The sequence below is a fragment of the Macaca thibetana genome, chromosome 1 (genome assembly GCF_024542745.1).
Source record: "Macaca thibetana thibetana isolate TM-01 chromosome 1, ASM2454274v1, whole genome shotgun sequence".
NCBI classification, from domain to species: Eukaryota; Metazoa; Chordata; class Mammalia; order Primates; family Cercopithecidae; genus Macaca; species Macaca thibetana.
In genome coordinates, this window is record NC_065578.1 from 202,484,329 (window position 1) to 202,505,158 (window position 20,830).

The following is a 20,830-nucleotide window of genomic DNA, read 5'->3' on the forward strand; positions in this document are numbered from 1 at the left end:
TGGGACTACGAATCCCAAAAGCCCCGCGCGGCGCAAATCTTCCGGTCTGGCGTCTGACGTCTTACCCGCCACAGAATCGGAAGTTCTGGGCTGCACTTGAGTGGAAATGGGCAACGGCGGGCGGAGCGGGCTGCAGCAGGGGAAAGGGAATGTGGATGGGGTGGCAGCGACTCCTACTGCTGCCTCGGCCTCCTGCCAGTACAGGTGCATCGAATGCAACCAGGAGGCCAAAGAGTTGTACCGAGACTATAACCACGGTGTGCTGAAGATAACCATCTGTGTGAGTTGTCAGATGTGGGGTGTCCTTGAGAAGAAAATGGCGCGGCGGGATTTGGGGACCGCGAGGAGCAGCGTCCTCTGATACAGTCTTTAGTTCGGTAGTTGATATTCCTGCCCGGGGTCCTTGCATGAATATCTGTACTGATAGAGAACTCAGCTACCCGACAGCGCTTTTCTCATCCTGGGGCATATTTGGGTGATACGACCTAAGCTGGCGAACGGACCGGACCGCCAGGCAGAGGTAGATGTGGGCATTTTGCAGAGAAATGTAAAGATCAATTCGGTTGACATTTTGGTTCATGCCAAAGCTACTTCCTTGTAGCTCTTCTCCCTTTGACAGAGAGATGGTACCATCCTTACCCTCCACAACTCGTGTTGAATCCACCTACGATGCTTTTTAAGGTTTCGTCATTTGTAGTTATTGAATGTCTGCTGTGTACAAAGCACTATGCTAGACGTTGGTGGTACAAAACCCAAAAGTGAGGAAGTAAAAATTCTCATTTCAAGGTGTTCGTAGTTTATTAAGAGAGAATAATCCTATGTTTAAAGAGTCTACAAAGTTGGAGGTTCTTTGGGGGTATTAATTAGCAAAGAACGTGTCACAGAATAGAGAGTACATTTTTGTCCCATTTTAGATCTTGTGATTTTCTAATAATCTCTTTAGTAAATTATGGTCTGTAGTAATATACAAGAGAATAGACAAACTGAGTGTATACCTATATAATCTGTCAACCACATAACGTTTTGGTGCATACACCTTCAATTTCCTGTTCCTCTCTCAAATGCTTTCCCTCCTTTGTCAAAATGTCAACCCTTGTTAAATCCAACATATTGCCCGGTCTTGTCCCTGTACCCATGCAGCAGTACGTTGCTGGGGGAAAACAAATTTGTGACCATTAACCTCATGTAGGCCTTTCATGCTGTCTGGCAATCTTATTTCGTTTTTGTTCTTTTTTTTTTTTTTTTTTTTTTTTTTTTTGAGATGGGGTCTCCCTCTGCCACCCAGGCTGGAGTGCAGTGGGGCAATCTCAGCTCACTACAACCTCTGCCTCCCGAGTTCAAGCGATTCTCCTGTCTCAGCCTCCTGAGTAGCTGGGATTACAGGCCCGCACTACCACGACGGGCTAATTTTTGTATTTTTAGTAGAGACCAGGTTTCACCGTGTTGACCAGGCTGGTCTCGAACTCCTGACCTCAAATGATCCACGCACCTCAGCCTCCCAAAGTGCTAGGGTTACAGGCGTGAGCCACCGCGAAAACAGAAGAGAACTTCCACCAGGTTTACAACAACATAAACCAACATAAACACAATGCTGGCATTTGTTATTTCTTTACTGTATTCTTGTCTTCTTCTGCCTTCTGCTGGATCATGCCCACCAGCATGCATACTATTACTTCTTCCATCAAAAAAATAAAAATAAAACCAACACCACCAACAAAATACGCTTGCTGCCACTTCCCCCTTTAGCTTCTGCTCTTTTTCTTCTTAGTTAGAAAGCAGGCCTTCTAAGATATGTTTGTACTGTCTATTTCCTTTCCTAGTTTCTCTTGAACCTGCTTTAGTCACATTCGCACCCACATTTCATTAGAAACTGTTCTTGTTAAGATCACCACTTCCACTTTGCTAAATCCAGTAGTCGATTCTCGGTTAATGATCAGCAGCATTTTACCTCATGACTTTCTCCTCCTTGAAATGCTGTGTGCGCTTCTCAGGACTCAGTGCTCTTCTTATTGTCTTCTTACTTCACTGGCTGTTACCCCTCAATCTCCTTTCTGCTTTTGCTTCACCTCCCTTAGCTCTTAATCATGGTGTATTCCAAGGCATAGTCATTGGGCCTCCTTCTGTCTGCATGCTTTCCCTGGAAGAGCTCATTCTGTCTCATGGCTTTATATACCATCAACATTTGAACAATTTCCAAATTTATATTTCTACCCTGAACCTCTTCCCTAAACTCCAGATTTAAATGTCCAACTACCTACTTGACTTGTCCACTGGGATTTCAATAGACAGCTCACATATACCCATCACAGTTAGTGGCAACTTTACCATTTTAACTCCTAAAACCAAGAAACCTTGGTGTCATCCCTATTTCTACTCTTCCTCTCACATCCCATATTCAGTTATTCAGCAAATCCTGTTCTGTCTTCAAATTATGTTCAGAATCCACTACTTCTCACTACTCCTGCTGCTACAATCCTCATCCAAGCCACCATCATGTCTACCCGAACTATTGTTGTAACTCCTATCTGGTCTCCCTACATCATCGTTGCACTTCTTCAGTCTTCTCTCCACGCGGTAGCCAGGGACTGATCCTTGAAAAATATAATTTAGATCATATCATTCCTTTGACCAAAACTTTCTGATGGTTTTCCATCTCAGAGTTAAGGCCAGAATCCCTGAACTGGCTTATAAGGCCCTATGTAGTCTCCTGCTACTCTTTCCCTTCCTTATTTTACGGCAGTCCCACTGGCCTCCTGGTGTTTCTCAAACTAGGCAAGTTCCTTTCTCAGGGACTTTGCACAACGCCTGGAGCACTCTTCTATCAAGTATCTGCGTGACTAATTCCCTTACCTCCTTCAAACACCTCAGAGAGTCTACTCTGACTACCCTATTGAAAAGTATGATAGGCTTCCCAGCTTTGTCTTTCTCTATAACGCCTATCTTCTTGTAATCTTGTATATAATTGACTTAGTGTTGTGTATCTTCTCCTACTGGAAAGTAATTTACACAAGGACAGACATTCTGTTTTATTCATTAACGTAGCTGTATCACTCAGAACAGCAACTGACATTTGGTAGCCACTCAGTAAATATCTGTTGAATAAATGTATCCCTTCCAGGTTTTTAGATTAGCATATGCTTGGCCATCCAGGTAGGAGGAAGAGAACAAGATCTTATATGTGGTCTAAACCTAATAACTTTTGGACTGGTCTAATTAAATGGTTCATTTGGAAGATGATAACCACATAACTGAATATGGTCTGAAGAAAAGCTAGTATTTGTATATGCATTTTAGTAGTCTTTAAAAATACAAAAAATATCTTTTTTGTTGGCATTAAGCTAACAAAATCCCTTTGCTAAACAACAGGTATTTGTTTTGTTTATGGAAAGGCAAAATAATTATTGGATAGCCTGTTTAGGTCAACATTCACTTCCCCCCTCCCCTTTGTTCCCTAACATCATACTCTTTCTCCCAGGAGATGGATTTTGGAGTTATATTTGGAGTATTGAATGGTGGCACAGTACTTTATGGATTCGTTATTGTCCACAGTCATTCCATAATGAGACAGAGTTTGTAATAGCCGTGTCACTATCATACTAATGCATACTAAACTTTAGACGATAATAGCACCACTCAGGAAAAATCGTTTCATTGATGCCAGACTAAAAAATTAAACCATGAAGCGACAAATTATTTTAAAGGCTCTCCAACCTCTGAGATACAAAAAGTAAGAAGTTTTTAGACATTAGACCATTTGTTGTGACATAATCTCCAGAGTTTCTAAGTGCTTACTCATACATACTTTGGTCTCTTCCCTACCAAACTTGGAGTCAGCAAGATACTCAGCCTGATTGCTCACCTGTATTTTTCATCCCAGTCTCCTCTCCTTTTGCTCTGCTTGTTTTTTCACTGCCATTCCTCCCAGCTTGCCTTTCTGTGTTTCTCTTTCCTCTGTCTAATATATCATGTGTCCCTTGCTTTTAGCCAATCCTGCTGCTTCAGCTCTTCACAATTTATTATAAGTATGCTTAAAGATACAGTACTTTTGGCCAAGCACGGTGGCTTATACCTGTAATCCCAGCACTTTGGGAGGCCAAGGCAGGCGGATCACGAGGTCAGGAGTTCAAGACCAGCCTGACCAACACGGTGAAAGCCCATCTCTCTAAAGTACAAAAATTAGCCAGGCGTGGTGGTGCATGCTTGTAATCCAGCCACTTGGGAGGCTGAGGCAGGAGAATTGCTTGAACCCAGGAGGCAGAGTTTGCAGTGAAGCTGAGATTGCGCCATTGCACTCCAGCCTGGATGACAGAGTGAGATTCTGTCTCAAAAAAAAAAAAAAAAAAAAAGATACAGTACTCTGTATTTACTATAGGACTTGGCTTATTTTAAGTGCACAGATATTTAATACATTCATTATTATGTTAACAAAACAAAACTCCTGTAAGATTCTCCTAAGTTTCCATTTCCTTCAGCACTACAGCATTCGGCTCCCACCCTTAGGATCCTAGATGTGAAGATAAATAAGACACAGCCCTATCCTTGAGGAGCTTAAAGACTTAAAGAAGGGAAGGGAATGCTCCTAGAGATGACAGGAAGGAAACAGCAGGAATATTTAAGAACAAATTTGGTTTGTCTGATTTATATTCTAAAAGAGATCTGATTCGTCAGGCATTGGAGAACACAGCAGGACAGAGGAAGTCATATCCATGTTGAGACAGGCGGTGGGAGCAGCCTGAATTCCCAGAGTATGCTTGGTCCTTGTGCTGTAGAGATTCTTTAGAGGAAGATTTTTCTCTTTTCAGGATACTTGCCTATAAAGTAGTAAATGAAACAATTTTGCCAAAATAAGAAACATAGTTGCTAAATCTGGGCAGGCATGATGGTTCACATCGATAATCCCAGCACTGGGAGACTAAATGGCAGATCACTTGAGGTCAGGAGTTCAAGACCGGCTTTGGCAACATGGTGAGACTACCCGCTGCCCCCGACCCATCTATACTAAACTACAAAAATCAGCTGGGCATGGTGGCACATGCCTGTAGCCCCAACTCCTCAGGAGGCTGAGGTGGGAGGTTCGCTTGAGCCCGGGTGGCAGAGACTGTAGTGAGACAAGATCCTGCCACTGCACTCCAGGCCTGGGCCACAGAGTGAGACCTTGTCTCAAAAAGGAAAGAAAAGAAAAGAAATATATATACTAATTTGAATAAATACGACTCCCAGTGGTCTGTTTTGGGATATCTACATTTGTTTTTTTCGTGTGTGCGTGTGTGTGTGTGTGTGTGTGTGTGTGTGTGTGTGTATGTGTAGTTTTTCTCTTTACATTCAAGGTGAAGGCAGAGGGAAAGGAAGTTGCAAGCAGCACTTAAGGGAAAAGCAAATAACAGAGGGAGAACAAGGAAAGTGAGGTGTAAACTGAGAGGGAACCAGCGAATTCTAATGACTTCTCAGCATTTATAAAACACGCCGAATGCTAAGAAGGGAAATGGGCAAAGCACATAGGATATCACATACTACCAGAAGCTGCCTCCTCCGTTTGATTTCATATCACCCTGTGCTCATCCCATTGTAGCCGTTGGATGCTACATAGTCTGATGAACTGTGGTCATCAGACCATATCATAGAGGCATGTTTGTCTTCTGCTTCTAAACTGTTAGGTCCTTGAGGATAGAAACTGTGGATGAAGGTGAGTATCTAGCACCTTGCAAGTTCCTGGTCCATACAATGGCCAAGAAAAGAGAGCGATTGTTATGCATGTGATAGCAACTCCAAAGACATTTGTCAAACAGATGAATGCAAAAGGAATAACAGCTGCTGTGTCTCTTGGTGTTGGTTTCTGCCTGCCTCCTTCCAAGTATTGTCCAAATCCCCAGCCTTAGACTTGTGATGCTGTCCAAAAATGGGTTTTAGAGAACATTTAAAGGACAGAGAGGACCCCTGACTTCTTAGGGTTTCCATTTTAACATGAAGCAGCCTCTCTGGTGTCCTAATATTGCACGTAGAAAGGAAGGAGATATGCTCCCCGTGAGTAGCCAAGGAAGACCTATCAAACAGCTCTTTGTCATGGACATGGAATTTCTGATTCTGGGGCTTCTGTTTAGATGCTGGCTTATTCCCTGCTCAGATAAAGAACTGCAGAAATATTAACTCCTTATGCCTCAGTTTGATTAAGCAGATGTTTTTTCTTTTTTTTGAGATGGAATTTTGCTCTGTCGCCCAGACTGGAGTGCAGTGGCCCGAACTCGGCTCACTGCAAGCTCCACCTCCCGGGTTCACACCCCATTTTCCTGCCTCAGCCTCCCAAGTAGCTGGGACTACAGGCACCTGCCACCACACATGGCTAATTTTTTGTATTTTTTTTTTTTTTAGTAAAGATGGGGTTTCACCATGTTAGCCAGGATCGTCTCAATCTTGTGACCTCGTGATCTGCCCACCTTGGCCTCCCAAAGTGCTGGGATTACAGGCATGAGCCACAGCGCCCGGCCCTGATTAAGCAGAATTAAGTTTGAGGTAACAGCACATCTCCCGTCATTGGATCACTTGGTAACTGGAAAACATACCTATTCCTGTAATGACGCAAATGAAGTGGAGAAACTATGTAAATTGGGAACACATCCAATTTTTTATTACATTTGAATTGCAGGGTCAGTATTCTTCAGTGCACTTCATTTTTCTTCCAGCACTTTAATGTAGTTAAAAGGCCAGCCTAGACTGTTTTTATACTCGCAACTCTTCTATTTTATCTCCTCAAAGTTTCCAAATGTTATGCGTGTGAATTGTAGCCATTCCAGTAGTCCCCATTCTCTTTGGGGGATAAATTCCAGGACCCACAATGAGTGCCTGAAACCATAGGTAGTACGGAACCCGATTACCATCAGTTGGAATACGTTTCTGTTCATGCCTTCCACCCACAAATGTAATACTTTTCCCATCTTTCTTTCTTTTTTTTTTTTTTTTTTTTTTGAGAGAGAGACAGAGACAGTCTTGCTTTGTTGCCCAGGATGGGCTCAAACTTCTGGCTTCAAGTGATCCTCTCACCTCGGACTCCCAAAGTGCTGGTATTACAGATGTGAACCATGGCACCTGGCCCTGCCTTTTCCACTTAGCACTTCTCACATACTGTGGCCTTAATTTTTGCAGTATGAAACGCCACAGCAAAACTAGCACAATTTATTTTCTTTACAGTTGCACAGGTAGAAGATTCATTCTTATCATAGATCTTAACCTCAGCATAAGATTGTTGTTTTCCTTATTAGCCGAGAACTTTCACCTTTTCACTTAAAGCATTTTACAGCTTCTCTTTGGCTGTAAAATTGCCAGCATCACTACTCTCGTGCTTTGGGGCCAATGTTGAGTCAAAGAAGGGTGACTTGAACCACAAGCACTGCAATACTATGATCCTTAATCCCGTTAACCTGGACAGCAACTAGATTGCTAACAGGCGGGGAGCATCTGCAACGTGGACACACTAGACAAAGGGATGATTCACATCCCGGGCAGTGGAGCAGGACAGCATGCAATTTAAAACTTAGGATTATTTCTGGATTTTTCCATTTAATTTTCAGAATGTTGTTGACCTCAGGTTACAAACTGCAGAAAGCAAAACTGTGGCTATGGGAGTACTGCTCTAGTTTTATAAAGTGAATAGTAGCTTTGATGCAACTTTGTGACTAGTACTGCTTTAGAGGTCACATTTCTAATGAGCTTGTTTGTGTATACCTGCATTTTTTATGTTCTAATGGTGTGGGAATTTGGTAACATTGTAATCACATGTGTCTAGAGAATCTGAACTCTAAATTGGTGACCCTTCAGGGGGGAAGAAAGCCATTTAATGTGAACTGCTAAGAGCCAAGGGAGCCTTGATTTTGGAACCTAGATCTAGGCTGCACAACCTAGTTCCTTACACAGCCCAGCACTCTCCATTGCCTCTACTCTAGCAGAGAAAAACCATTTTCTTTCCATATCCTTGATGTTACTGGAGAAAATCCCAGGCTTCCCCTGTTATCGGCCACCTCAGGATCTTTGGAATTGTGCCCCGTTCTTTACCTGCTTGCAGCTCTCAGTAGTTCTGGGGACAAGGTAACTTTACTGAGTACTTTTCTCCAAATCATATACCAAGAACCACAAAGTCAGGGGCATCTAGCCAAGAGGCAATAATTTATCAATGAAAGTGCATTATAAATGTATTTATTTTATAATAATTCCTACAAATTGAAAGTAGAATTGGACATAGAGTCTGTATAGATTGAAAGTAAAATCTTCTAGAATACTTTCCTGCCTAAACTCAGTCTTTAAATTAGATATGTTTTTAGCTTCTTGAATATGAGGTTAAAATATTAATATTCCTAGCCTAGAAGATTAGTCCTTTCTGAAACCCTTTCTTATGTAGATGAACATTTTATATCTGAATGGAAGTTTATATAAATAATTGCTAATATGGCAATATTGCTATATGTGTCCAAAATAGACCCTGCTGTTTTGAAATCCTTGAGGATTCCAGAAAGTATACATTTGCTTGTTCTAATATTATCCTGCATTATTTCAGAAATCCTGCCAGAAACCTGTGGACAAATACATCGAGTATGATCCTGTTATCATCTTGATTAATGCTATATTGTGCAAAGCTCAGGCCTACAGACATATTCTTTTCAATACTCAAATAAATGTAAGTTGTGATCATTTTATTTTTTAATTTTATTTGATGCTGTTACATTTTGAAAAATAATAATTTTAAGCAGAAGTAAAGAATATTATAAAAGAGAAAAAGAAATTCTAACTTAAGAGGGTCTTTTATTGCAACGTATCTGGAAGTTTCTAGAAATAATAGATGTTGATTTTAAAAGGTGCATAATGCTCAATGAGTGTTTAAGAATGTGGTCACTGGCAGGAAACTGACAAGTCATAATCTGAATTACTTGCTAGTAAATAGAAACAATCATCACTGGTTTTTAACAGAATACAATTAGACATATCCAAGTAGGGAGAGAATTATACCTAAATGAGGTAAGCAAACATTAAAAGAAAAATGTTTTTAAAAACATAATTTATTGCATTTTATACTTTGCTATTAAAGGAATGTATAAGATAAATAACTTTCAGTTTAATCAAAGTTTAATCCTGATTTATAAAGTTGAATAGAATTGTGAACTCTTTAATAGTTTGGGTAGAGTTGACAGATAACATAGAGGACAGTCAATTAAATTTGAGTTTCATATACGCCACGAATTAATTTTTTAGTATAAGAATATCCTTAATATTTCATGGAACGTACTTACACAATAAAAATTTATTCGTGCTGTATGTGAAACTCAAATTTAACTGGGCATCCTGTTATTTTATTTATTTATTTATTTTTGAGACAGAGTCTTGCTCTGTCACCCAGGCTGGAGTGCAGTGGTGTGATCTCGGCTCACTGCAGCCTCCACCTCCTGGGTTCAAGTGATTCTCCTACTTCAGCCTCCCAAGTTGCTGGGATTACAGGCATGTATCACCATGCCCAGCTAATTTTTGTATTTTCAGTAAAGATGGGGTTTCGCCATGTTGACCAGGCTAGTCTGGAACTCCTGACCTCAAGTGATCCGCCCACCTCTGCCTCCCAAAGTATTGGGATTACAGGCATGAGCCACTGTGCCCAGCCTCTTCCTTACTTTATTTTGATGGAGAAAGTTCAACCTGAAGGAGGACTACATAGAAAAAAGCCAATTTTTGTTGCCTAGTATTTTTTATTTTAGCCAAAATTTCAGACTCTTAAGAACTTCCAGATTTTATTTGTTCTCTTTTAATATATTGAATCATACTCATCCAGGCAGAGGTATTTTTTAAAAATTGATGTTCAGACTAATAGTTGCTTATTCAATATCATGGAATCTTCAGATTAAATCTGTTCTCTTATTGCTGTTCCCACATATACATGAATCATACATAAGTTTTTTGCTTGATTCTGTGGAAAGGACAGAAGTCAAAAATGTGTAATGAAAGGTGAACTATTATTTAAAGCAGTAATTCTTAACTAGGGGTGCACATTAGAATCCCCCCAGAACTGTTGCAAAATATGGATGTCTGTGTTTTACTACAAAGATTCTGAATCAGGACTGGGGCTTAGACATTTAAATTTTTGAAGAAATCTCCCCATGTGCTTCTGGGGTACATTGCTGATTAAAACCCACTGATTACAAAATGACTACAATTAGCCACTTAGTTGGGCAGTTCTGAATTTGAAAAGTGACTAGGTGGGATGCCACAAATACTCTGTACCTGTTGATATTAATGCAACTGTTTCGTTACCTAATTGAATGGCAATGTCTTTGACTATCAGATCCATGGAAAACTCTGCATATTTTGTTTGCTTTGTGAAGCATACCTGAGGTGGTGGCAGCTTCAAGATTCCAACCAGAATACTGCCCCTGACGACTTGATCAGATATGCTAAGGAATGGGATTTCTATAGAATGTTTGCGATTGCTGCTTTAGGTAAGGAGATGCCACGCTTTCCATTCTTAGTTAACTATTCTTACTTAACTAATCTGGTTAAAACTAAGACATGTAGTCTTAATCGTTGGTAAGAAGAGCTAGTTAATATGGGACTTGAGAAGGAATTTTCAGCTCCACCACTACTAACCTACGAAGTGAGTGTGTTTGAATCACCTGCTTTTTAAAAATCTGTTACAACATATATAGTATGGAAATAGTTGTGCTTATCACATTAGAAAGTTTCATAAAATATTTTGAAGCACAATATTGTTGATAAAAATTCTTTTATTTTTATTATTATATATTTTTTGAGACAGGGTCTCACTCTGTTGCCTAGGCTGGAGTGCAGTGGCACAGTCACAGCTCACTGCAGTCCTGACCTCCTGGGCTCAAGCAATCCTCCTGCCTCAGCCCCCCAGGTAGCTGGAACCACAGATATGCACCACCACACCATGCACCACCTGCAGCTAATTTTTATATTTTTTGTTGAGATGGGGGTCTCTCCATGTTGCCCAGGCTGGTCTTGAACTCCTGGGCTCAAGCAGTCCTCCCACCTCAGCCTCCCAATGGGATTACAGGTGTGAGCCCCTGTGCCTGGCCAATAAAATTCTTAATGTTTAAGTTTTGATTATCCAGTCTGAAAGTTACCTAGGTCCTATCTTTATTAATAGAGATAATTGCCAGACATTATGCAATGTATTGTACTAATTCCATTATACTAATGCAGTGTATTTTATAGGGTTCGTTATTTTTTGTTACTTGTTACTTATCTGACTGCATGCAGGGAATTTGGCTACTTCTCAAAATTCCTTAAGTTCAGGAAGTGCTTTTCAGAATTTGACTTCATAAGTTACTGTTTTCCTATTGTCAGAATTGTGTTGAGCATTATTCTGTGACTATTTTGTTGCTAGTTCCATGCTCCTCTGCTTCTCAACTCTTTGATTATAATGAAATCTTACTTTAGTAATACTGAGTCTCCAGTCCACTCCAATATCACATTTCTGGTCTGTGTGTCTTCTTTTGTCCTCTTTTTTTCTCTATCTGCCCTCGCTCTCTTGGTCATATAACCTGTCTGCTGAGAACTCTCAAATGTCCATCTCTAATCTAGATCTTTCTCCAGACCTCTAGACTCTGCATCCATCTGCCTTCTCAACATCACCACTTGGATATCTAATAAATCACCATACCCGTAATTAAGCTCCTCATCTCTCTGCCTCTACCGCAGCCTCCCCCTTCTCAGTTGTAACTCCATTCTTTTAGTTGCATTAACCAGAAAGCCTTGCAGTCATCCCTGGTGCCTCTTTCTTTGATACCCCATAGTCAGAAAATCTCGTTGGCTCCACCTTCAAAGTACTTCTACTTTTTTTTTTTTTTTTTTGACACGGAGTCTCACTCTGTCGCCCAGGCTGGAGTGCAGTGGCACGGTCTTGACTCACTGCAACCTCTGCCTCCCGGGTTCAATCTATTCTCCTGCCTTAGCCTCCCGAGTAGCTGGGATTACAGGCGTGCACCACCATGCCTAGCTAATTTTTGTATTTTTAGTAGAGACAGGGGTTCACCATGTTGGTCAGGCTGGTTTTGAGCGTCTGACCTCATGATCCGCCTGCCTCTGCCTCCCAAAGTGCTAGGATTACAGGCATAAGCCACTGCGCCCAGCCACACTTCTACTATTATACTACTACTACTCTCCATTCCCTCCGGGGCTGCCACCCTGGTGCAGGCCACCCTCATCCTTCACCTACGTGACTGCAGTAGCCACCTTGTATTTGCACGCAACACAGAGTAGTCCTTTTCAACCAAATCAGATCATGTCACCGTTGTGCTAGAACACAGTAGCTCCCCGTTGCACTCAGAGTGCAAGCTGAAGTCTTTACAGCGGGCCTTGTACTGGAATCTGCCCCTCCCAGTACGTCTTTCATTTTATCCACAGCTGTCGTCTCCCATGTCTACTCTGACCCTCCCCATCTAGTTAACTTGCTTCAGAAACACTGGAAAACTTCCACCTTAAGGCCTTTGAAGTGGCTCTTCCTGTGCCTGGAATGCCTGTCCCCCTAATGCCCAGATGTCTGACTCCTGCACACCCCTCAAGAGTTTGCTGAAATGACACTTTCTCAATTAAGTGTACCCTGATCAATGCTACCACCTCCCCTGGCACTCCTGATCTCCTGTTCCTGCTCTACTTTGTTTTTCTTATGGTACTTACCATTTAACATATCACAGAAGTTATTATCTTTTGTTAGTGCCTTTCTCCACTAACATATCAATTGAATGAGGTCAGGGCTCTTTGTTTTACTCACGGTTGTAGCTCAAGCACTTAGGTGCCTGGCCCATAGTAGGTGCTTAATAAATATTTGCTCAGCCGATTGAATGAATTATTGCATACTACATTCATGTACGCACTCTAACTTGAGCAAGTCACCATCAGTTACACTCGGTGATTATTCATTCACTATTCATTATTATTCATTCCCTTAATAAATATTTTTAAAATACTTATTAGGTGCCAGTTACTACTTTAGGTACTAGAGATATATCCATGGAAAATACATAGAAAAATCTCCACGTCCATTATTATTTAATTACTAAGGCTTATGACAGCTTAACCGCCATGATGTCCAGTCTATCGATAATTTTATATACAATTTGGACTTGCGGCAATTTAAAATATTTGAAATATACAAACGAATATGTTAGCCTTTTTATCTTATGAAACATAAGACTACTAAAAACATCCTTGAGCACATCATCTAGCCCAAGAATTAGAACCTAATATGATTTTAAACTTTAAAGCAAAGCCTCTTAAAATTTTTTTTAATTTTTATTTTTTTAAGAGTCAAGGTCTTGCTCTGTCACCAAGGCTAGAGTGCAGTGGCACAGTCATAGCTCACTGCAGCCTGGAGCTCCTGGGCTCAAGGGATCCCCCTGCCTCCATCTCCTGAGTAGCTGGGACTACAGATACATGCTACTGTGCCTGGCTAATTTTTTTAAAAAATTATGTAAAGACAGTATCTTATTCTGTTGCCCAGGTTGGTCTTGAACTCCTGGGCTCAAACAGTCCTCCCATATGGGCCTCCCAAAGTGCTGAGACTGCAGGCATCAGCCACTGGTCCTGGCCTTTCTTAAAATTTCTAAAGATAAACTGTTATATGTCCATATTTTGTATATAGTATTAAAAACCAGGCTTGTTTTTAAATGGGTTGGAATTCCTATAGCAACTACTCTGTAGTAGACATTTTGATGCTTAATCAGAAGTTTCTTTCTACGATCTTTCTGATGCTTAATCAGAAGTTTCTTTCTACGATTCTTTCTATGAAATCAGAAGTTTCTTTCATCACAACTTTTTTTGTGTGTCTTAGTCTAATCCCTAATTAGACTGTATAGTCCAAAAGAATATCTTAGCCAGGCGTGGTACCTCACGCCTGTAATACTAGCACTTTGGGAAGCCAAGACAGGTGGATTGCTTGAGCTCAGAAGTTGGAAACCAGCCTGGGCAACATGGCAATACTCTGTCTCTATAAAAAATACAAAACTTAGCTGGGCATGGTGGCATGTGCCTGTAGTCCCAGCTACTTGAGGGGCAGAGACAAGAGGATCACTTGAGCCCAAGAGATCAAAGCTGCAGTGAGTCACGTTCATGCCACTGTACTCTTGCCTGAATGACAAAGTAAGACTCTGTCTCAAAAAAATAAAAGAATATCTTACATAAATAAAGCATTTTATAATTTAAAAACTGCTTTTACAGGAATTATTTAATTTTCACAATCATCCTCTGAGGTAGGTAGGTAGGTTAGGGGTTCCCCCATCTATAGCTGCGGAAATTTAGATGTATAGATTTTCCCGAAGCCTCACAGTGGGTCACTATCAGTGCTGAGACTGAGGAAAGTCTCCCGACCCCCTTCAGTGTTTTCCACACTGGAGTATTCTATAGGTAGGTAGCAGCTCCTACTGAACTGACCTGACTGATGAGACCCTGAGGGCTAGTGTAGTTCCGTAAATCTCATGAATCCTACATTTAAAAGATGTGGAGGTTATCTAGTCTAGCTTGTCTGGTGCAAGAAATCTTTCTGTCTAGATTCCTGAGAGAGGTTGTAGCTTTGAATGTCTCCAGTGACAGGAGTCAACCTACCATTGTTAGATGGTTCTTGTTATTTGCTATTCATTCACTATGTATTCATTCAAGGAAGTATTTATTATTTTTATCCAAAATCCAAGCTTTACAATCTACCTGAGTAGATTCTTGTAGCTGACAAGCCTTTTAGTTATTTTGAAGGGAGACAGCATGAAATACATCCTATTTCATGGAGGTTAACCATCCTAAATTATTTTTATTGATCCTAATCCACCTACATTTGGAACCTCTTTAGTTTGGTTTTATTAAGTTCAAAAAAGAGGATAGTTGTTTCTGCTGTAATATAATACATGTGTCCAGAGAAACCTAATTCTGCAGACACCTAAACTGCTAATAACATAGCTTATATGGGAAAAAACAAAATGAGGGACTGGCCACTCAGAATGGATACAGTTGGGTAATCAGATGACTAACAATCCTAATAAAAATTACAGCACAGTTAAAAGAGATGTTAAATTCCTAGTTAGCAGAAGCTGAACAGATTGTGCTGTGTTCTGACTGTAGGGGACAGTGGAACTATTGCTGCTGCTACTCTGGACTCTGTCCTGTGGATACTTTCTGGAAGTGTAAGGAATTGCATGTTAAAATGTCGTTAAAATGAGTAAAGGAAGTCTCAATTAACAATATTAAAAATCATGTGGATAATAGGCACTTAAATAGTAGAAGAATGCACAAAGAAAAATGTCTTCCTGTGTTATCCCATTCTTAGGATGGGACCCATCTTTCAGGCTGAAAAGCCTCCATTCTCCTGTTTTATTCTTTGGAGAGCTCTTACACTGAAGATGTTTAAGCAGAATCTTACTTCCTTGAAGGAACTTCAGAAAGTTGATGATTACAATTCTAATGGAGTTACTTTTTCTTCAGTGGATAATGTTTCTGAAATTATACCAGCAGGATCTGATACAAAAGCCAGGAGTTTATTTAAAAAAAAAAAAAAAAAAAAAAAAAAAAAAAAAGAAGAAGAAGAAGAAGAAAAAGAGATTGTGATCTTGAGAAAGTATTTCTTATGTCAGCTGCTAAACTGTATTTTGGAACTGTGGTTTATTTGTTTTTAGGGGGATATATTTTGGATGGGGACATTCATACTTTTATTTTCCATTTCTTCTTTAGAACAGACTGCCTATTTTATTGGCATTTTTACCTTCCTGTGGGTAGAACGGCCCATGACGGCGAAAAAAAAGCCCAACTTCATTTTGCTGCTGAAAGCATTATTATTATCTAGCTACGGAAAACTCTTGCTGATTCCAGCTGTCATTTGGGAACATGACTACACACCTCTGTGCCTCAAACTCATCAAAGTATTTGTTCTAACATCAAATTTTCAGGCAATTAGAGGTATGTTTATGTGTTTATTCTGCCTTCTCAGCTTTCAACCCATAAAAAGCTTAAAGCCTTGTTTCTAGGGCGCAGTTTTTATACAACCTGTTGAACACTGGAATTCGTCATCACATAGTAACAGTACCTAACACTTCTATAGCAGGTACTCATGTTTTGTTACATTTACCCATGTAATACTTTATAGTTTTCAAAATGCTGTCATATGCATCATCTGTGTCCTGTGAGGTTAGTAGAACAGCCATTATTTGATTTTATGAATGAGCTCCTGGGACTCTGAGGGTTGAGTGACTTGTCCAAAGGTACATGGCTGGGCAGTTATCAAGTCAGGAGAGAATGCTGAGTATCTGCCTCTCAATCCAGGACAATTTCTGCTATACCAGGAAGAGCAGCCCTGTGTGCCTTCATTTTCCCCATATATTGTACACACTGCTATTTTATTTATTTTTATTTATTTTTTTGAGACAGGGTGTCACTCTGTCACCTAGGCTAGAGTGCAGTGATACGATCACAGCTCACTACAGCCTCTACTTCCTAAGCTCAAGTGATCCTCCCACCTCAGCCTCCTGAAAAGCTGGCCACAGGTATATGCCACCACACCCCGCTAATTTTTTGTAGAGACAGGGTTTCAACATGTTGCCAGCCTGGTCTTGAACTCCTGGGTTCGAGCAGTCTGCCTACCTTGGCCTCCCAAAGTGCTGGGAACAGGCATGAGCCACTGTGCCTGGCCGAAGTCCTATTTTAAATGAACTTATTACCTGATACTTTTTATCAGAACGCTTGTCATCTTGCAAACTGTGAGACTGGAAGTATCATTTTGTTGTTGTCGTTATTCTCTTATAGCCTTAGAATTTTTTGTTTTCTCCTTTGATATTCATGGGAATCTGCCACTTGATTTGAGGAGGAGGGGCTTAGTGTTTTGTTGTAAGCAGAGGCTTTGGTTCTCTAAAAACATGTAGATGGAAAAGTGGGAGAAGGTAACAGCACAGATTAATAAGAACAAAAATAGATTTTTCTAAAAACAGCTTTACAGAACAATTCATACTACACCAAAATTTACATATCAGTATCGTTTCATTAATTCTGAACTTATTGGCTGCCTTCTTTTTTCCAGTGACCCTAAACATCAACCGAAAGCTCTCCTTCTTGGCCATGGTGAGTGGCTTACTGCTGGAAAGCATCATGGTCTACTTCTTCCAGAGTATGGAATGGGATGTTGGAAGTGATTGTGCCATCTATAAATCTCAGGACTTCTGAAGAGGTACTGAAAGCATGTGGTGTTCATGCATTCAGACATATAGCCTTCTCAAATTAGACAGATGTCATTGTAAAAGAAGTCGGTGCCCTTACATAACCCATTCTCTAGCGTCTAATTGCCTCTAGGTCACCCTCATCTTCCTCGAGGACTTTAGTACATGGCTCCCAGGGGTCTTCACTTTAGTTCCTTTTGTCACCCTCTGGGACATCAACATCCATGTTTTTGTTGCTTCTAGGGTCCTATCCTCACAATTTTTCTAACACCTCCACTCCCACCCATTCTACTAGGATTGTAGACTCTAAAACTGTCTCCTACCCTTCCCAACCATTCTCCACCCTCCCTTCCCCCATGCCAGCTTTATGCTGCCTTTCTCACCTCTAGTCTCTTGACCTCTCACTTTCCTCTGCTTCTGACCCGCCTTGCCTCTTTTTTAACCATACCTGGAACCTGTAGGCTGCGTTGTGCTCTTCTCTGTTAGTACCTTGGCATCTATCAGCCTTTTGCCTTCCGTCATACACGCTTTGCTAAGGCTGTTTGGGTGGGTCTTGCCACCTGTCTCCTTGAGAGCCTCGCAGTGTTTCCTGAGCAGCCACCTCTGCCAGTGCACAGAACCTCAGAAGATGTCATGGTGCTCCTGTGCCTTCATAGTCACCTCCAGTGGCCCTTCCATCAGAGGGCCATACCTCAGTTGTTTTGTTCTGGTCGTCCCCTGTGTCTGCTCTGACTTTGCTGAGAAGTGAGACCTTCGCAAGTTCCTTAAGCTTCCCTCTTCACTTCAGGTCCTCTTCGGTCTTCCTCGTTCTTTTTTCCTTCTCTCCTTCCTATCTCATGTTGTGCTCAGCTTCCTCTCTGGGGCTGTTTCTGACCTGTGGGTGTCCGCCTCCCTCCAGTCACAGCCAGACCGTGGATGGCAGCCTCTGTGTTAGGAAGCAGGACCTTAGGCAGGATCCCAGAAGGCTGGGCCAGAGAGTGAGGAAAACACTGGAGCAGAGGGACAGAGTTGAGGCTGCGCTTTGGTCTCTCCCTCCTTGCTCTGTTACATCCTCCTTGCAAGTAGCGGCTGTAAAGCTTCTTCTAACACGCCATCCTCCACTCCTCCACTCCTGTTGCCTTAATCTTTCTTCATGCCCAGCTAATCCTCCTTTTTGGGTCTTCAGACATATCACTGCTTCATTGACCCTCTCTCTTGTATAGCAGCTCTCTCCCCTCTGCCTGTGTACATGCAGGCTCTTCATTCCAGAACAGTTGATGTAAGCCTGCTTCCCCTCCTTCTTCACTACCTTTTCTCTTTGTAAAACATACTTTCACCCAGAGTCTCCTGAACCTATGCTCCTAAAATTCACAAGGAGAGCAGGGCACAATAGCTCATGTCTGTAATCCCAGCACTTTGGGAGGCCGAGTCAGGAAGATGGCTTGAGCCCAGGAGATCAAGACCAGCCTGGGCAACATAGTGAGACCCCATCTTTACAGGGAGAAAAAAAAAAAAAACAATAGCTGGGCATGGTGGCATACACCTGTACTCCCAGCTACTCAGGAAGCTGAGGTAGGAGGATTGCTTAAGCCCGTGAAGTTAAGGCTACAGTGAGCTGTGATTGCACCACTGCACTCCAGCCTGGGTGACAGAACAAGATCCTGTCTCAAAAAAAAAAAAAACACAAGGAAGCCAATTCCCACTTGTTTTCTGAGTCCTCCTCCTCCCTCAGCTCTGCTCCAGAAACCTCTGGCTCCTGGCTCTTCCTGAAACAGGCCACCCAGTCCCTTCCTGTTAGATCTTTCTTCACTGACTTCTTTGCCTGTGCCAGGATTCTGTCCTCAGCCCTATTCCTTCCCCGCTCACTGTGCACATACCTGTGCACTTTCCTTCCAGGCCTCATACCTCCAGCTTCCCCTCTCTGCCAGGTCCCCTGCCTCCTACCAGGACGGTCCTGCCATTACCTCAAGTGTCCACAGGTCTGATATGGAATTCAGTGTCACCTGCACTCTCCTGTTGAAGCAGAGTCCTTTTCTGATAGTGTTTCTCTTAAAATGCTCCTCATCTCTTTTCACTCAGACCTCACCCTCTCCTGCCTAAAGGTTCTAACACCTCCAAACCAGCCTGCAACCCATACTGCTACCATGTAAGTCTTCAGGGAGCACCATTCCTGGGGGCCTTCTCAATTTTTCCATCATTTCTGATTGCTGACATAGGAGTTTCTTGTCTCTTTCCGAAGAATGTCTTTAGTTTTCTCTGAGCATTAGTGTGGCCCTCCATAATGTCATCCTAATTGTTCTCCCCAGGCATGTTCCTACTTACATTCCACATCCACCATAGGTCCTCTCTTCTCCAAACTTGCCTTATGCTCTCCTTGGGTCCTGCAGGGCCCTCGTCTCCACCTAACCAAATATGGTCAGCTTTGCCTCTCCATGGAATAAGTGAAGACTTTCCAAAAACTCCAGTTTGCAGTGCTTTTTCTGTTTACTTCCTAGTGCTCAACTTAACACCTACAGCAGTCACTTGCCCAAGAACTTCTGACATTGCCCCTGGGTCAGATCTTTTGTTTCTGCTTTCATAAGTGTATCTGCTTGTCCAACAGTCAATTATAATTTATAGTTAGGAAAATAAGGTCATATATCTTCAATCACTTGAAAGCCATTACACTGTTTTTTATGATCTCATGTTTTATACTTATCTGTGTCTGGCATTAAAATTTCATGTGTTTATGCCTCACTCCCGTAGCCTGCTCAGAAGTCTGGTGCTGGGAGAGGCATGCCTTGGGTTCCTTTGTATCCACCTTAACTCAGGACTTGCCCTAGTAAGTGTCTGTCAGTTTGATTTTTCAGCAGAATGTGCCATTCTAAATACATCCTTTATTTTTCACAGTTTTATTCATCTTTACTATCTGTGGCATGACCAGCTGTATCTGAAAGAGAAAAGACATGAAATATAAACCAACCTCCTCATTTCTGTTGAGTAAAATGAAGCAAAGATTGGAAACACTTTCTGAAAAAGAAAGCAATGATAATAGCAGTGGATACCCACCCCCACAGATGCACCCAAGAGACAAGCCATTTACATACAGATATTCACAGTCACATATAGAAACACCCACACGGACACAAAGAATGTTGCTGCAGAGACTAAATGACATGCAACAGGTGAAGATGTATATGTTATACACAAGCCCAGGTAAGCACTCATAATTCACACATAATAAAACATCTAGGTTTCATTCCTTTGACATGTTTGTATCTTTTTAATTTAAATGTTGTTACTGGCTTAAAATATTTTGTGTTCTTACAGTAGAAACGCTTTTAATAAAGTATTTCAGAATAAACCGAGTTTTTATAAATTTTCAATTCAGTAATTAAGGTAATCTTTAAAATTGGGTGATCCAAAAATAAATGATAATGAAAACCACTGAGTTATATACTTTACAAGGGTAAATTACATCTGAATAAAGCTGTGATTAAAAACAAATAACACCTCTCCCCTTTCCACTCTCCCTGTTTCATTGATTTGTTCTTTCATTATTATTCATGCCACAGATACTTACTGAGCACCTGCTGTCTCTGTGGCAGACCCTGTGGTTACAGGAGTGAATAAGACATGGTCCCCTTGAAGCTTACTGGGCAGTGCTGGACTCGGAAGTATGAGTAGAGAAT

The 20,830-nt window shown here is 41.4% G+C and overlaps 1 protein-coding gene across 1 annotated transcript; it reads left to right on the forward strand.

Moving 5' to 3' along the window:
- The first annotated feature begins 54 nt into the window (after positions 1-54).
- ARV1 (ARV1 homolog, fatty acid homeostasis modulator) lies at positions 55-20,502 on the forward strand. The gene is made up of 6 exons (XM_050769351.1): positions 55-280; positions 8,543-8,662; positions 10,313-10,466; positions 15,706-15,930; positions 17,045-17,191; positions 20,049-20,502. Exons 1-5 carry the CDS (start codon positions 107-109, stop codon positions 17,185-17,187), a joined length of 816 nt encoding a protein of 271 aa, XP_050625308.1. The 5' UTR covers positions 55-106; the 3' UTR covers positions 17,188-17,191; positions 20,049-20,502.
- The last annotated feature ends 328 nt before the right edge of the window (positions 20,503-20,830 follow it).